The 15,434-nt window shown below is 44.1% G+C and overlaps 1 protein-coding gene across 6 annotated transcripts in view; it reads right to left on the bottom strand.

The window, feature by feature from the left end:
- Positions 1-10,852, bottom strand: part of KANSL1L (KAT8 regulatory NSL complex subunit 1 like) — a 57,451-nt gene extending 46,599 nt beyond the window's left edge. For all 6 annotated transcript variants that reach the window (XM_084289251.1, XM_084289253.1, XM_084289252.1 and 3 more), the window contains exon 1: positions 9,756-10,852. In XM_084289251.1, the coding sequence (XP_084145377.1) occupies positions 9,756-10,843 (1,088 nt within the window). In that variant the 5' untranslated portion in view covers positions 10,844-10,852. The remainder of the gene's footprint in view (positions 1-9,755) is intronic.
- Positions 10,853-15,434: the final 4,582 nt, after the last annotated feature.

Below are 15,434 nucleotides of genomic sequence, written 5' to 3' on the forward strand. Positions count from 1 at the left end.
TTCAAGAAGTGTCTTCTCCTCCCGGGGCCTCACTGAAGTTGAGGGTGAGATTTATGTTTTCCAATAGCTAAGATCAGCCTGTCCCAAAGAACAACCCCAGGCTACTTAACCAAGTGCAAAGGGGAACTGCTAGCCAAAATAACACTGCTGTGCTAGGCACACACTGCTCTTTGGGTTTTGCACAGGTGCTCTGGAAAGCCGATACTTCAGTGCACACGGCTGAATGCAAAGCAAGGTTCTCCACGCTTATCTCAAGTTGTGAAAATTAAAAGGAAAGCAAAGCCTTCCAGCCTCCTAATTTTGAGAGGGAATACTTAGCATACCCCTACCGTGCGTGACATGCCTGCAGGGACAAGGACGCTTCCTACCACACAGGAAAGGAGGATGCTTGCGGCAGACCCACACCAAGACTCTAGAACACAGGTTTGCCAACTCCAAACACAGGCTCCTCCCAAAAGCTTTGTTTCAAAGAACGTCAGAATTGTCAAGTTATGACATTCTTCAACAAGGACAAGCAGGGGAGGAAGGCATTCACGTTGGGTGGATGGGAAAAACTCCAAAATTCCACAGGAAATGTAAGAACAGCAGCTGCTCCTGACATGCTCTCACACTTACATGCCCACCTCGGTTTCCTAACCCTGTGGTTTTTGCTCTCCCTGCCATGCCACATCCCCTCCCATTTAATCCCACGTTGTTGCGGTATCCAGTTTTCAGATGATTTAGTCCCAAAGCGATGCAGTGATCCTGACCACAGCCAGCCCTGATGGTTCATCTCCTCCTCTCGCTGGGATCTCCTGTGCTACCACAGGCCCATTGCCAACCGTGTGACGATGAAATATTTGGGAGCAAGGATCAGCCCAAACTACAGACTAATTACTCTCAGGATTACAAGCTAATCACCTGTCTCGTGGGGAGTCACTGCAAACAACAGCAGAACGTTACTATTCTGATGAAGGACTCGAGTCTGAGAATTGAAAAGTGAACAATCGGAAAACTCTCCCGATCTTTAAATCCTTATCCAGACATCGTATGACTCATGCTGAAATTCATGAGACTTAACACACACTGGAAAAAAAAATATCACACATCCCCCGGTTGTCTTGGGAAGCTCACTCAGTCGTATGTAAACACCAAAGAGTTCACATCCACCCCGTGGCACTGTCTCACCCCAGCATAACAGCATGCTAGCTGTGTGGGGTCCCACGGGAGCGGAGCCATGAGCCTGTGAACGTCCTCAACTGGCCCTGATTTTACACCAGCACTGCAGGCAGCTTGCCTGGGACTACACGTGGCAATGCTCAGAAAGCAGCTGGCTTGGATACGAGCAGTTTTGCAAGGCATTAAGGTGAGCGCGGGGCTTCTGACAGCACAGCAGTGAAATTCAGCAGGGCTCCTTTTCTCCTCTCTCCACACTGCCAGTCAACAGGAGTTAACATGTGAAAACCAGGAGATGGTATCATATAAAAAAAAGGCTTAAAATAGGTAAATTCAGACATGTCGTGAATGTACTCTAGACAATCTTATCTAGATTTTACTCATGAGATAAAAATGCCCACTCCCACCAAAAACTTCCAACCCTTGTAATGGCTAAACAAACATGTCCAACTCTGAAATGACCCGTAAATGCTTTCTCAAGGACTAATTCTTCCAGCACGCCTACTTAATGTTTGTTTTCAGAATTAACTAACTTCAGTTGCTGCTGAAGTATTAATTCCCCTGGACCAGTTAACTGTTAAATCCATAATAAGGACATGACAGAAAAATCAGCGCTGCCTTGTGAACTCAACCTCTTCCATTCATCCCAGAGTGAAAACAAGATGAAAACAAACTGCAGCTAGAACCATCCTCTGGCATCGCACCACACAACAGAACACTGCTTATTTACTCTGACAGTCACCACAGACCAAACACGGAGAGCAATGTGCCACCGTTTTGTGCTAACAGGCACCAAACCAAGCTACACACTTCAAAACCCTTCATGGGTTGAGAGAGGCGCTCTGGTACGCAGAGTTATGCCGAGACCTCATAAAAGGTCTGCAGCTGGATCAGTCAGGCTTGCTATCTTCTTTGGCGTTCACCAGGAGTTTTTACCTGGCAGAGATTTCCCTCTTAAACACCACCCGGCCTCCCAGCAGATGGGTTACAGCTCTCCCTGTCGTCTACAGACATCGGCAACTGCTTATCGCAACAACTCCTGGCGCCCACCATCTCTTGTCATCCCAAACTGCCAAACTTGATCCAGCTGAACATTTCTGCTGAGCCAGCAGGCCTAAGGAATTTAGGCACTGATACCTGAAATTATCAACCATAACTGTGGGTTTCCCTGGAAAAGAAAATCCATGATACAGCGTTAGAGTGGAGAGAAAAATAAGCGGCGACACAGTAAGATTTTTACATCTTCCACAAATAAGTTTAGAAGGGAAAGTAAGAAGGGGAGAAGCAAGGGGAAAAATCAGTATTTGGGGCAAAAAAAACAACTGTAGGATAACTGAAAATATAAGGAGAAAAAAGGAGTTTCTGTGCTTGGAGATCCTAGAAAAGGAGAAATTACACCTTCTAATGCAAGGAGATGCTACAGTCAGTATTTTCCAGCTACAAGGCTCCTGCACTGAATCACACAATTCCTATAGCTCTTATACAGAGACTGAATTGTCACACTCGCACTGAACTGTTAGTTGAGGGCTCAACAAAACAAACACATTCAGCTTCTTAAAACAGGTATCTGTTACAGTGCTGAACTCCAATGGCTGACTTCATGAACTGGTGGGTGCTTTTCATCTTCAGTTCTCTTTACGTAATTCTTCACAGATGTTAATGATAAAAGGCCAAACTGCTGGTGGAGGTAGGGTCAGTTAGAATATTAACCACCCGAGAAGTAAAAACCTGTGAAAGGTAAACAGTCGGCACCATTTCACCTTTTAATAAAATAAAATAAAATAAAAACACCTGTAAAATGCTTAGCCAGAAATGCCATTTGCTCAAAATATTTTGGAATGAGTTTTTAAGTTTCCATGAGCTGCTCCAGCACCACAGCTTCTTCCACTTAACTTCTGCATGCTGAAGATCAGATCAACAGAGCATGGAAGCAGGTAGTGCTAACATGCACGGGAAAATCTAAAATTAAAAAACAAAACTCAGGAACATCAGGGCTGCCTGGAAACAGGCTTTTTTTCTCGTCCTTGAAATGGCACAACATAATAGGCTAACAACAAAACACCAGGAACACTAGCCTAGAAATTCCCTGTATTACACAACTGCCCTTGAAAGAAGACATCAAGGAAGCAGTGCTATGTATGCATCCCATGATCAACATAAAGTAAGCTAGAGCTTACAATATAATCCTTTAAAGACAGGCACAGTAGCACATTATTGCAGCACGCAGGCAGAGTATCAGTGCTCCTTTGCAACCTCCAAAGTTTGTCCCAAAATCTGTCCTTATATTCTTCTGGAGGCAGGCAGGTGTGGCAGTGCCGTGACATCTCACTCTAGCTTCCAAGTGGCCTCGCTCCGGCTGTATGGAGCGCCAGGGGCTGCAGGGACAAGGGACGGACAGAAGGACCAATCTGTGGTTGGACAGTTGCAACCTTCTTGGTTTGGGGGTTTGGTAGGAGCCTGGGGTGGAGGCCTACTGCATTTCATGGTGAGCGCCTGCTGGCTGGGAGGAAGGGTTGGTTACAATGCACGCACTTCAGTTTGCATTTCTTTTAATGCCAGAGTTGAGAATTAGAAGTTGTTTAATTGGAAAGTCTTTAAAATTCCCCCCCAAAGCTTTCTAGCCCACAGCAGCTAGGTAAAACGTTGGGATGAAAATAATTTACAGCAATTTCGGTTTCAATAAAAAAGAGCATAGGTCAATATATTTAAATCTAAGATCTAAAGTTACATTCCTAACCCATATTTAGCAGTATGAATGAAACCCTGTTACAGGAGAGCATTCCTATTTTGGGAAGCCTTTATGCACACTTTTTATTTCATGTGAAACGGAAAGCATTTAAATGATTTCCTGTATCAGGGGCCCACGAACACTGATTTTCAAAGGCACTGGACGTATCCCTTTGAAGTCGATTCTTCTGAAATCAACGTTATCTGCAAACTGAAATCACAATGCCCTCGCTCCCCAAGATGGAACAGAGACAGTTTGCTGTTGATCGTAAACAAATCTTGCAATAAAAACAAGCACATTTCACAGCTTAGCAACGGAAGAAAAACTCGCCGTAAAGCCCTGATTAATCAGCAGTTCACATCGAGCACCAAAAACTCTTCTTGATCTACCATTTAATTAAGCGCGCGAGGATATCGTGTACATACATGTGTCTGCTTATTAGAGTCTCTGCTCTACTATGCTGTAGTGACTGTGTATTAAGCTGTCATTCAGAAGAGCACTGCCAAGTTTTTATTTAATATGCATTCAGCACTTATTTAGCTCAAAAGCTTTGACATTCCCAGCTCTGAGATTCCCTCGCATGTTACAACTTGTCAAACTTGCTGCCTTTCATTACAACCATTCAGCCTGCTCTCAGCAGCTGCAGAAATATTAATGTAATTACAGGTTTGAAATCAGGATCCTTATTCACAAGAGCATTACTCTGGTCTTGCAAGAAGGAAGTCTTGCACAAAACCAAGTTGCTATTGCCGTACACCAGATTTCTAAAGAAAAACAGTAAAAGGAAAGGGGGACCCAAAAGTTGCAAATCCCTCGTATGGAAATCCAACCAAGTGAGGTTAAAGTATATTCTGAAATAATACCTGTGCCCCTAGAAAGAAAACAGAAGGTAATAGAAAGCTGGTTTTTCTTTCTTTCCCTGGTAACAACTCTCCTCCCACATCCTAGTGACAAGAGCCAAGAATTAAGAGAATGGAATTCGTGAAAAAGCAATGTGTAAAACATTTTGAAATCAGCATATTATTAGCACCTACGAATTTCTATGTATTCAGAAGCCCTCACATTAATCTTTTATGCAAATAAGACATTTCCCTGACTTGTAAACTAAAAAGGTCTTAAAAACTGGAAACAATTGGGGTTTTGTGCTTAAGAGAAACGGAGAACAGCATTTAGTGCTGGCAGACTGTCTCCCTCCCCTTCCAAAAACCAGAATCCAGTTCTCTTATCAGGTTTGAAGTGAAATTACAGCTCAGAGTGGAAAATTAGGACCTGATCTTGCAAAAACAAATAGCTTCCCCTTATAACATGGCTCAAAGATGGGCAATGAGCCCCAGCCCTTCAGCAGTGCCTTCTGTCGTGAGGCCCGCAGAAGTGCACTGATGTTCCTCAATTAGCCATGAGAAAAATGCTAGCAAAAATGGAAAATAATCTAGAACAAACAGATGAGATCTGGAGATACCCGTCATAATATTTTCTTCCTTCCTGTATTCTTTCCGCCTTACCACTCCCCTCCCCGCCAAGTATTTGTACTAAAAGTAGATTTCCAATCTTTTCTCTTTCCAACTAGAAATTAAACGAAAAACAGAAAAAGCAGGAGGTGGGGGCAGATTTACTATCTCTGCACATTCATTAGAAAAGTTTCCAGGCGCAATGAACCCTGTGGGCATGGAAAAGTACAACAATGCTACTTCGTCAGGCTTGAGGTTGCTGGAAGATAATCAGTAAAACATGTCTTTCAAAATCAGAGGAAAAGCATGAAAATATTTCAGAAGGAAAAAATCCCACCACATGATGCAAAGGGATTGTGTTCAGATGGGGGAAGAGGACTGGGGGAAAAGGGCACGGGACTGTTCCCAAGTAGACAGACAGCGACTTGTTTCACAGAAAAATCTATTGTAAAAAGCTTTTCTCTCTAATCAATTAGGTACAGACATTACTGCTTGATGGAGTGAGCAGCTGTGCCTTCAAAGAACCCCAGGGATGGATCTTTTGATTCTGGAAGATCACTCGGGGCATTTGGAAGTACACTGCAAACAACCAGAACCTCCTGCCACATCAGGATCACACAAAACACCTGACTGAGGATGCAGTTAGCCCAGGAAGATATGGCAGGCAGCTCCCTGAGCAGAGATGCTCTCGAAAGCACTGCAAACTCACATCCTCCCCCCCCGGTCACCTTGTTTGAAATCTGACATCATTTTCTACGGTAAATCTTCCATGTTCAAGAAAAACCAAAAAGTTCCAAGTAACCTCGGCTGGCGCAGCATTGTCTGTGCTGCATTTTAGCTGGCTGCTGTGAATTCCTGAGGGAACTGCCTATGCTCAGCTTTCTGATGGCCTCCCTGGGCACTCCAGCCGCTTTGGTTAACGCACTGAACATGGAGCTAGCACCTAACATCTTTAAGAAAGCACAGAGAAACACTACCATATCCCCTACACAGTGTTGCAGGGAATTTATGGCCTAAAGGCCAGAAAAGTGCTAGGAAACGACAAGCTGCTGAGGACAGTTTGGTACAGTGCCTAAGAAACCTTCCATGAAAGATGTGACAAGTTAAAGACGCCGTTGAGCTGACACCAGCAGCAAAACACCGAAATTCCTGAGATAAGCCAACTGTTTCTTCGTATTGACAAATACTCAAAAGCCCAAATATGTTTTGATGAAGTTTCAGAATTGGGAACAAGATTTTCCGGTCTCTCTAGAAACCAGAGAAGCACGGTGAACTGTCAGCTAAAAGAACCGCGCTCACCAGCAGACCGAGAACCTCTTGTGTGAGGACAGTACCGATGCAAGGCCCAAGGGATGAGCGCCGGTCTAAGCGCCTTGTAGGGGCTATTTGCAACCGACCAACGTGGGTATTGAGATAGATGGATAGAGACAATCGTACTTGAGACACGAAGCATCGAGACACAGCTCAGAAGAGCTTATGTCAACACTCATCGGGCAAAACCCTTTTCAGGGTAACGAGAATGAACAGGTTCAAGAAGTTAAAAATAGCTCCGTTTTTTTTGCCTGCCATGAAATATTGGGGCTGGAATCAGAACTTCGCTGTGCTGATGGGAAACAGCCTGGTCTCAGGTAAATATGACAGGGGAGGGTCCTCTCTCTCCCCGTACGTTTTGGATTGATACCCCCTCCCACACACACAAAACAAGGATGTATTGCAAATAGCCTCCGACTAGCATGATGATTTGTGAAAGTTAAATGCAATCGGTGTAAGGTGACACAGGCAAACCACAAACATTTTCCCCATCCATCACTGCATTAATAGAACCTCGTGACATCTAGAATACAACAGAGAGGAGTCTTTCCAGGTGAGAAATAAAAGTCAAAAAGCGAGGCAACAAACATTCCCTCACCCACATAATCACAGTATTTCTGGAAAGCACAAAGAACCAATTCCCTAGGAGAGAAAGGCATTTCACAGCAACATAAAACCACTAAGTGGAAGTAAAAATGGATGCTAACTTTTAAGTTTTTGGGTTTTTGTCCTGCTCAAAGGCAACCCAAAGGAACTTCCAAGTGATAGAGCTCATGAGAAAAGCAAGGCTCAGCAGCTGCACTGCTGCAGAACTGATGCACCTTTGCCATCCCGGAGGAGAAGTATGGCCTTTTAGCCAGGCAGACACATCTTGGGAAAGGTGGAGAAGGAAGAAAACCATTCCAAGCTTAAGATAGCAATAAATTCTGATAAGAGACAGCGTGTGTTTGCTGCAATGTGAATTCAAGCATTGGCTCAACCTGTGCACACAGACAAAAATCTTCAGCTTAAATTAGCCAGTGCTTTAACTCTGAGCTTGCTGGTCCAGCAGCACAGTTCAAACACCGGTGATTCTCGTGCTGACAACGCAGCAAAGCCTTTGCTAATGCACACTGCTAACCACAGTATCCCTGCTGCTCTACTGGAAGAACATAAAAAGAGGAAAAAGAAAAAAAAAGAAGTTGCACCAAGTCAGCCTACAGATGATCTACCGAGTGTCCTGCCTCTAAGCAGTGGCCAGATAACAGCCTTGAAACGGGGCAGCGCAGAGCAGCGCTTCTCAAGAATACTCCCTCAGCTTCCAGCAGCTGCAGGTTGGGGATTTTCTGAGCCAAAGGTGGTGTCTGTGTGGTTAATAAGCCTCTGCATTTTTTTGTCAGTGCAACAAAACAAACTGAATAAGCCTTAAGTGGAAAGATAACTTAAGGAATTCATAAGCTAAAAGAAGAAATAAAGTTAAAGGACTGGCAGAATGAGAAACTGGACTGTCCCTGGCAAGAATAAAAAAGAAAGCCCTCGCACAGAACTTCAGTCCAAGTTTTAGACTATTCACAACCCTCCGAGAATCAGCATTTCCCATCAGTTCTCCCTATTCAGGTCATGTAATCACCAGATAAGAACCCGAGAGGCAGAGCTGGTACTCAGAAGTTCAAAGGTATCAGCTAAGAGAAGAATGCGGATTCTCCAGCACCAGGAGCCAACGATTCTGTGTTTGCACTGAAGTATTTCAAAAGAATAATTTTGTGCAGACTCAAATATTTAAGGCGATCATAGCTCAGCTGGCAACTCATTACGCTTTGGTCTTTTTAATATTGTATTTACCACTGACAATACGTAAAAGAAAATGAAAAGTCATGTTTATGTTGCTTTTCTTCTACTGTTTTCCAGATCTACAGAGTTCAACAACATGCAGCAGGGATTTGATACAACCACGCTGTATCGAAGCTTTCGTTGATGAAGCTATAACCACATAATAGGGCACAGCTCTCTTCCAAAGGAAGATGAAGTTTCCTTGATTTTTTCTGCACATTAAGTTTTTGAAGAAACTAAGATTTATTTTTTTTTAAATACTTGATTTTCCTTCAACACCAGTGTCACTCTTAGTGCTTTCCAGAAACTCCCTAAAAGTCCCCTCCTGTAATAGTAGATCAGCAAACACAAGAACTGTCCTGAGTTCAGGTGCTACAAATGTAAGCACCAGAAAGTTCCTACCTATCTACTCTCACCATCACATCCTACCAGATCTTAAGACGTGCTCTGTTCTCTTCACCTGTCAGAAGGGGAAAGAAGCTGTCTTCTCACTGCTTTCTACAATTTCTCAACAGCGGAGAGTTAACATTGTAGTAAGGTAAGAAAAAACAGGCTAAAACAATTTAACCATCCACTTGTCTTCCCCATCACCGATTTCCAAAGCTACAATAATTCGTATTGACAGGTTACTTGTCAATTTAATAGACCCAGAGAACTGCAGAATTAGTTAATTACATTAATTTCACTCTAGTACTTCTTGAAAAAGATACCAGCAACAACAAAAACAATCCTGCCAGCTTCAAATTAACAGAACAACCTCATTAAGTAAATTAACATTTTTAATTATAATTCAAAGAACCAAACTTTTTCAGTGTGCACCCCCCAGACTCTGGATGGCTTGACATCTGCATTGATGATCATATTTAGTCTTAACCATGTAACAGTGGACTTCAAGATCTTAATGTTGACTAATACTTAATGACTCAGAACATGAATAAAAAGATTTATTTTTTTTTACTGGCCTAAAGTATCCTTTTCTGCACTGCTATCACTATTTGTTTTGATTTACAGCATCATTGGAGTGGGGAATAATTAGCAGCGCTAATGCAATGCAAGCTGACAGGATGCAGTACAAAGTCAAGCTCTACAGCCTGCTGAAGTGACTGCTCCGTAAACGCTGCACAGTTCCATGCTCCTACTTCTGGCTGGACCCTGCCAAACCTGGCTCCCGTCGGCAGTCCTCCTGCAGGAGGCCTACCTACGGAGTGAGGTTACTCACACCAGAAGGAATTTGCAGGTCTAGCCCCCTCCAGCTTGATTTATAAGCATGAAGCACATGAGTCTAGCAGGAATTTAACACTTACGCTTCCACAGTTGTTCTTACAGTCTGTTCGTCACAGTCTTCGTCTGAGCTGCTACAGGTTGCATCCGAGTCCAGGTCCTTCTCCACACGAGACAGCAGCCCTCCGGCAGAAAGTGCAAAGCCCCGGATTTCCCCCGGAGCAACACAAACTCCGTTCTGTACATCCGCACTGGAACTACCTTCCAAAGTAGCTGTGCTGTTTTCTGGCCAACCTTCCGCGCACCTGAGGGAGCCACTGCTCGAAAACCTGGTTGGCTCGTGGAAAACCTTCATTCTTTGTAACTGATGTTTTACAAAGCATTTCAGCTGCTGATCACAGTGTTTGATAACGTGCTTTGCCAGGAGCATTTGTAAACGTTTCTGTGTCCTTTTGGCGCGACTGATTTCCTTTTGTTGCTTAGTGACACACTGGAGTAAGCGAGCATACACCTCCTCCGGGGTGCAGCTCAAAATCCCTTCTGAAGGCCCGTGAAGAATTTGGTGTAATAAACCCCCTTTTATTGTTTCAGTGCAGACTCCCAAAGCCCTACCCCAAAACCCATTCTTCTTGTACCATTTACCATTTAAGAGCTGCATTTCCTCTGCAGTACTGGATTCGGTCACATTTGAATCCGAAAGTCTTGGCGTTTCTGCCAGATTTGGAGGTGCGGTGTCTGGAAAAGCGACCCCTTTGACCTGCTCCTCAGGTCCCGAATGACTGATGTGACCGAGCGATGTGTCAGCACCATTATGTAACGCGCTTCTCATCCTGGAGCAGTCAGGCTCTCCCGCTTTCATTTGCTTACCGGTTTTGTTGCTAAATGCAGAATTTGTGCTCATTAACAAGACAGACTGATAGCGCTTGGAGGACGGCGGAGAAGCGAAATGCTGCATGCTGAAGATATCATTCCTGAGGCTGGGCTCAGCAGTGGGGAACCCCAGGACTGAGCAAGTAATCCGTGCGATGGAGTCCTCTCTTATCTTCTCTTCCACTGCTCTGGAATTTTCCATGCACAAAGTTGTATCAGACTCCATAGCTCTAGAGGACAAAGAAGGTGACAAGTGGATACCATGACCTTTTGTTGCTGCCTCTCTGAGGGCTGGTGTCATTATAGCTACTGTAGGTAGTTTACAGCAAACCTGAAAACAACACGGGCCATGTAAATTTTCTCATTTTCATGACATGATACAAATACAACTCAGTCAGGCACTTCAGTCTTTCAACACTTAAACATTATTTAAATGTCATAAAAAGGGTATTATCTAAAGAACATGCACAGACTACGCCCTCCCACGAGGCAAACAAGAACACTCAAATTTTAATTTATTTCACGCAGAGGTTGTCCCATGTGCAATAAAAGCCTCCACCTTGCAGGGGAGTAAGTGTTCACACCTCATCACATTTCTGATCCTATCAGTCTTAGAAATAAGCCTCTCAGAGTTCACGACTGTCATCTAACCTTGCTTAAACTCAAAACACAACCAAAAGCGTAGGACTAGAAGGCTGCATTTTAAAAAGAGCGCGCGTGTATATATAGATGCACAAACGCAGATGCGATGCACATCTACATATTCCCAACCCAGAACTCTGGTGGGATTTTGTTTTAATCTGCTCTGGGGATAAGAACTTTAAGTTGCATTTGGTCTTCGTTCAAGTTTTTTTTTTTTTTTTTTAAACTTTAAATGAGTCAACAACAGTGTGACATAAACAGGAGAATGGGAGATGTGCAGCTACCTATTACAAGTGCAGCTAAGCAGAACACCTACCACATGATGAAACACTCTGAAATAGACTCACTACCAGGAGAAACGTATTCAAAGTCAATTTATGTAGAGCAAGTATTTGATTATTTAATTATATACACTCACAGAACACTTAAGGAGTTAGTCATCAGGGCTAGTGCTCTAAAAACAGGGAAGTGCCAGTTCTGAATGTTTCCTAAAATCCTTCCCCTGCTTTTGTATCCTGTTTTTTACTCATCAGACACTGTTTATTTAATACAAACCCAACACTCCTCGATATCCCCTGGAGTAAAAACAATTAGCTTTCCTATAATGACTCTTTTGCCTGTGGCTTGTCATCGCTTAGACCAAGGGTTCCCAAACTATTGGGATGGAGAGACCAGGGTCAACCTTTACCCCTTGTCACCGGCTATTCCGACATGCCCCACTTTATCACTTCACAGCCTGCAGTGCAGGAATCATTGCCGCACACCCTACTTTCAACTCTGTTTAGGAGTTGAAATAAACACAAAGGAAGGTTGAACTGAGCCTGGCCCGCAGAAGCCTGGACAGCAAGCTACTGTCTGTTCTTGGTTAAGAAACTAGAGGCAACACCAGAAACAACAGGAGAGTGGCAAAAGTGAGTGTAGTGCAGCTAACTTCACAGTAAATTCTCTGGTTAACCTGAAAAGCAGTTAGGAGCTCGGCTGTTAGGTTTTTACCTCTGTACAGCTCCTACTCAGCATCACCGGGACCAGGTTCAGCAGCCCTCACACTAACCCTAAACAACAGTACTAAAAGAAACCACAGGATTTTAACTTTCACCCTCCCTAGCAGTGAGCTGTTCAGAGTAAAAGCCCCGTGACTGGGACCTGACAAGGCCACGCCTGTGACGCTGCAATGCTCTCCGGATCACGCTGACTGACAGCTCTGTGTCCTTCTACCCCTGTAGGAACTAACAGGCACAATTACATTAGTTTGGGGGGCCTTTTTTTTCCCCCTCCTTTAAGGGAAAGATAGAAAGAAAAGGTAAATTGAAGTACCTTCAAATTAACCCCCTAACATTAAACTAAAAAGCACCACACAAGCCACCAATTATCAGTTCCTGACAAAAGATGGTTAAGCTAAAACACAACTAAAAAGTAAATGCTTTCAAAGAGAAACATCTCCCACCTAACCCCTCACCCAGGAACTTACAAACTTCACACAACCTTTCTGCCCTGAAGACAGCTGTGTGAGACGCTTCACGTGTGTTCCTCTAATTTCAGCGACATCAAAAAGACTTTATAAAAGCTGGTACTATCCCAGACTCCAGCCCCTGGCATTTCTCCAAGAAGTTCACACACAAACACACAAAATGTCATTGGCACACCAGCAAAACAAACTACGAGCTGAAAAAAAAAAATTAAAAACAAACTTTAGTACAAGCACTTGGCTCCACAGAAATTGTACAATTTTCATGTTGACACATTTTATTTCATTTTGGCAGAAGGCAGCAAAAAATAATCTCACTCCACCCTTATTGGAACTGAGTTTTCAGAGCCAAACCTATTACCTTCTGGGAAAAAAAAAAAAAAAAAAAAAAAGCAAGGGGAGGGAGGGCAAGTAGCGTAATACAGTACTGAGGAAAAGTCTGTGTTGTCATTCTGGAAAAAGCTTTTTTTGTCACAGGTAAACCATTTCAAGGATTTTTCCATTGTGTTCTACTTGTGCTGTGCTGATGTTGAAACCTCCACACTAAACTGGCAAATGTTTTGCTTTTTGTCTGTGTAATATGTATTTCACTCGAAAGTCTAAAAAGTATTGTAAAAAGGAAAGCCGATGTAAAGAAAGGGGAAGAGAAGAAAACAAGTACCAGACGCACACAGGACAGCAACTGATGTTTCAAGTGACTTTATGCTTATCCTCTATAACGCCTTAATTACCCAGCAGGACACAGCCTGGGATTGCAGTTTGTCCCGACCCACACCCTGCTGCCTTCTCTCACCACTGAACATGACAGCTACCAGCCTCTAACCCCCAGCTACCCCTGCTTTTCTGCTGCTGCCCTCCACCCTGCCAGCTCTGCTTACTCCTTACCGAACATTTTGCTCTTACGCCCTTCTCTACCCACCTTACCTCACTGCAATTTGTCTGAATCCTGAATCTAATGCCTTCACGTAGGCCAGCAGTAGCACCCTATTAAAAAACAACAAGAGCAAGCCCGGCTGCATGCAGGCTGGCATTCCCTTCCCAGCCTGCAGCTTTTGTTTATAGTCCTCTCGCTTTTTGACTCTTTCCCCCCTTGCATAACAATATCACTTACGTTACACAACACTACAACATGCTGGGGGACTTTTGCTTGGGAAGGGTGTGGGTTTATCTTTTCGTGATTTTTGTTATCTTTTTTTAAAACTTCCACTTGTGGGAGGGCTTGTAAGGCTCCTCTGTATTATTATTTTTTGCTTTCAAATTCAGTTGTCTGCCCACAAATTACATTTCAAACAAATATAACTAACTTGTTTCTGGTTTATTCACAGATTAACTGTGTTTTAGACAGAACTTCCAATGTTTATTCCTTCTCAAGAAAACACTCCAAAAGCAAAGCAAAGTAACCAGCAAATGACAGCATCTGCTGAAATACCCCAAATTAAGTTCAGTGAGAGCATACAAAAATATTCTATTTCCAACTGACAAGAGCCGCGTTACAGCCCCTCAGGTACCACCTGCAACAGAGCTGGCGATACCTGGTTTCCTACAGCGTTGAGCTGTTTGTCCTGTAACCCCTAGCTGCTCTCAGCCCGCCTCTCCGATTATCGCCGGACAAAAATAAAGCGCTGCTCTGGCAGACAGGTGCTACTGCGGCGCTTCTTGGCTCGCTGCGACCGCCAGCCGCCGCCGAGCGCAGCGCAGGCAGCTCCTCCACAGCATCCATCCACGCGGGTCCCCGTTACCTTGCCCTCCCGATATTCACCAGGGGAACAGGATCGTAACGATTACTAAGAATAGAGGGAAGAGCTCACGGCATAGTCTGCATTTTCTGACAGAACAGTCGGCAGCAATGGCCACAAAGGAGGGACGGGTCCCATCGGGCACGTCCTGGTTAGAAGTATGAAAGAAAAAGGGAAGAAGTCCGTATTTAGCATGCTTGGGACTGTTCTTTCAGAAAAGAAATCGTCTCGGTAGGCAGCCTTTGTTTTCAGTTCAAGAGCAGCCCGGTTACTCATGACGAGTATTTAAGCATTTTCGTATTTTGTTCTATTAATAGCCTGAAAAAACAAACTGACAGGATTATGCGGGGAGTCTCAGCTTTCAGCAGCGCTCACCGCGCAGTCCGTGCCACAGAGATAAAACTGCAAACCCCGGGGTTTTGCGCTCCCCGGGAGATACAAGCATAAATCTCTCCTCTCTGGAGAAAAAAAAAAACAAAAACAACAAAACACCGCCACACACCTACAAAGGATCTCTCTTTGAACAGCAAGAACGCAATTTAGGACAGACCACCCAAACAGTTCTAATCATAAAAAACATCAAAAAGGACATACTTCAAGTGGAACTCATTAGTATTCATTTATGGTAAAACCCATGACTCATTAAAATCTCCTCACAGGGTTGTTTTTCTCCCGGTGCTGCTGCACAGAGGATAATTTCCAAGTTTATTACCGCGCCATCAACTAATTCCTGCCCAGTCTGCGGCACCGTATATTCGGAGTGCAGCATCTGAAGTCATCTTTAATGCGTGCTACTGACAGAAATAACATTCGCGTTACTTTTAGATCCGCTGCGAGGTCCGTACCGACAACCCAGCTGCCCTGTGGAGCTGTGGCTTTGGGGAGGGAGGTGAAAAATGGGTTTAGACGAGAGCGGTGCCGCGCTGAGGCACCAGGTGCGGTGACGGGGCAGTAGGGTCCCCGGTGCTGAGGGGGTGTCACTGAGGGGTGTCACTGAGGAGTGTCACTGAGGAGTAGTTGAGGTCCTCGGCACTGAGGGGTGTCACTGA

The sequence above is a fragment of the Netta rufina genome, assembly GCF_964035555.1.
Source record: "Netta rufina genome assembly, chromosome: 6".
Lineage (NCBI taxonomy): Eukaryota > Metazoa > Chordata > Aves > Anseriformes > Anatidae > Netta > Netta rufina.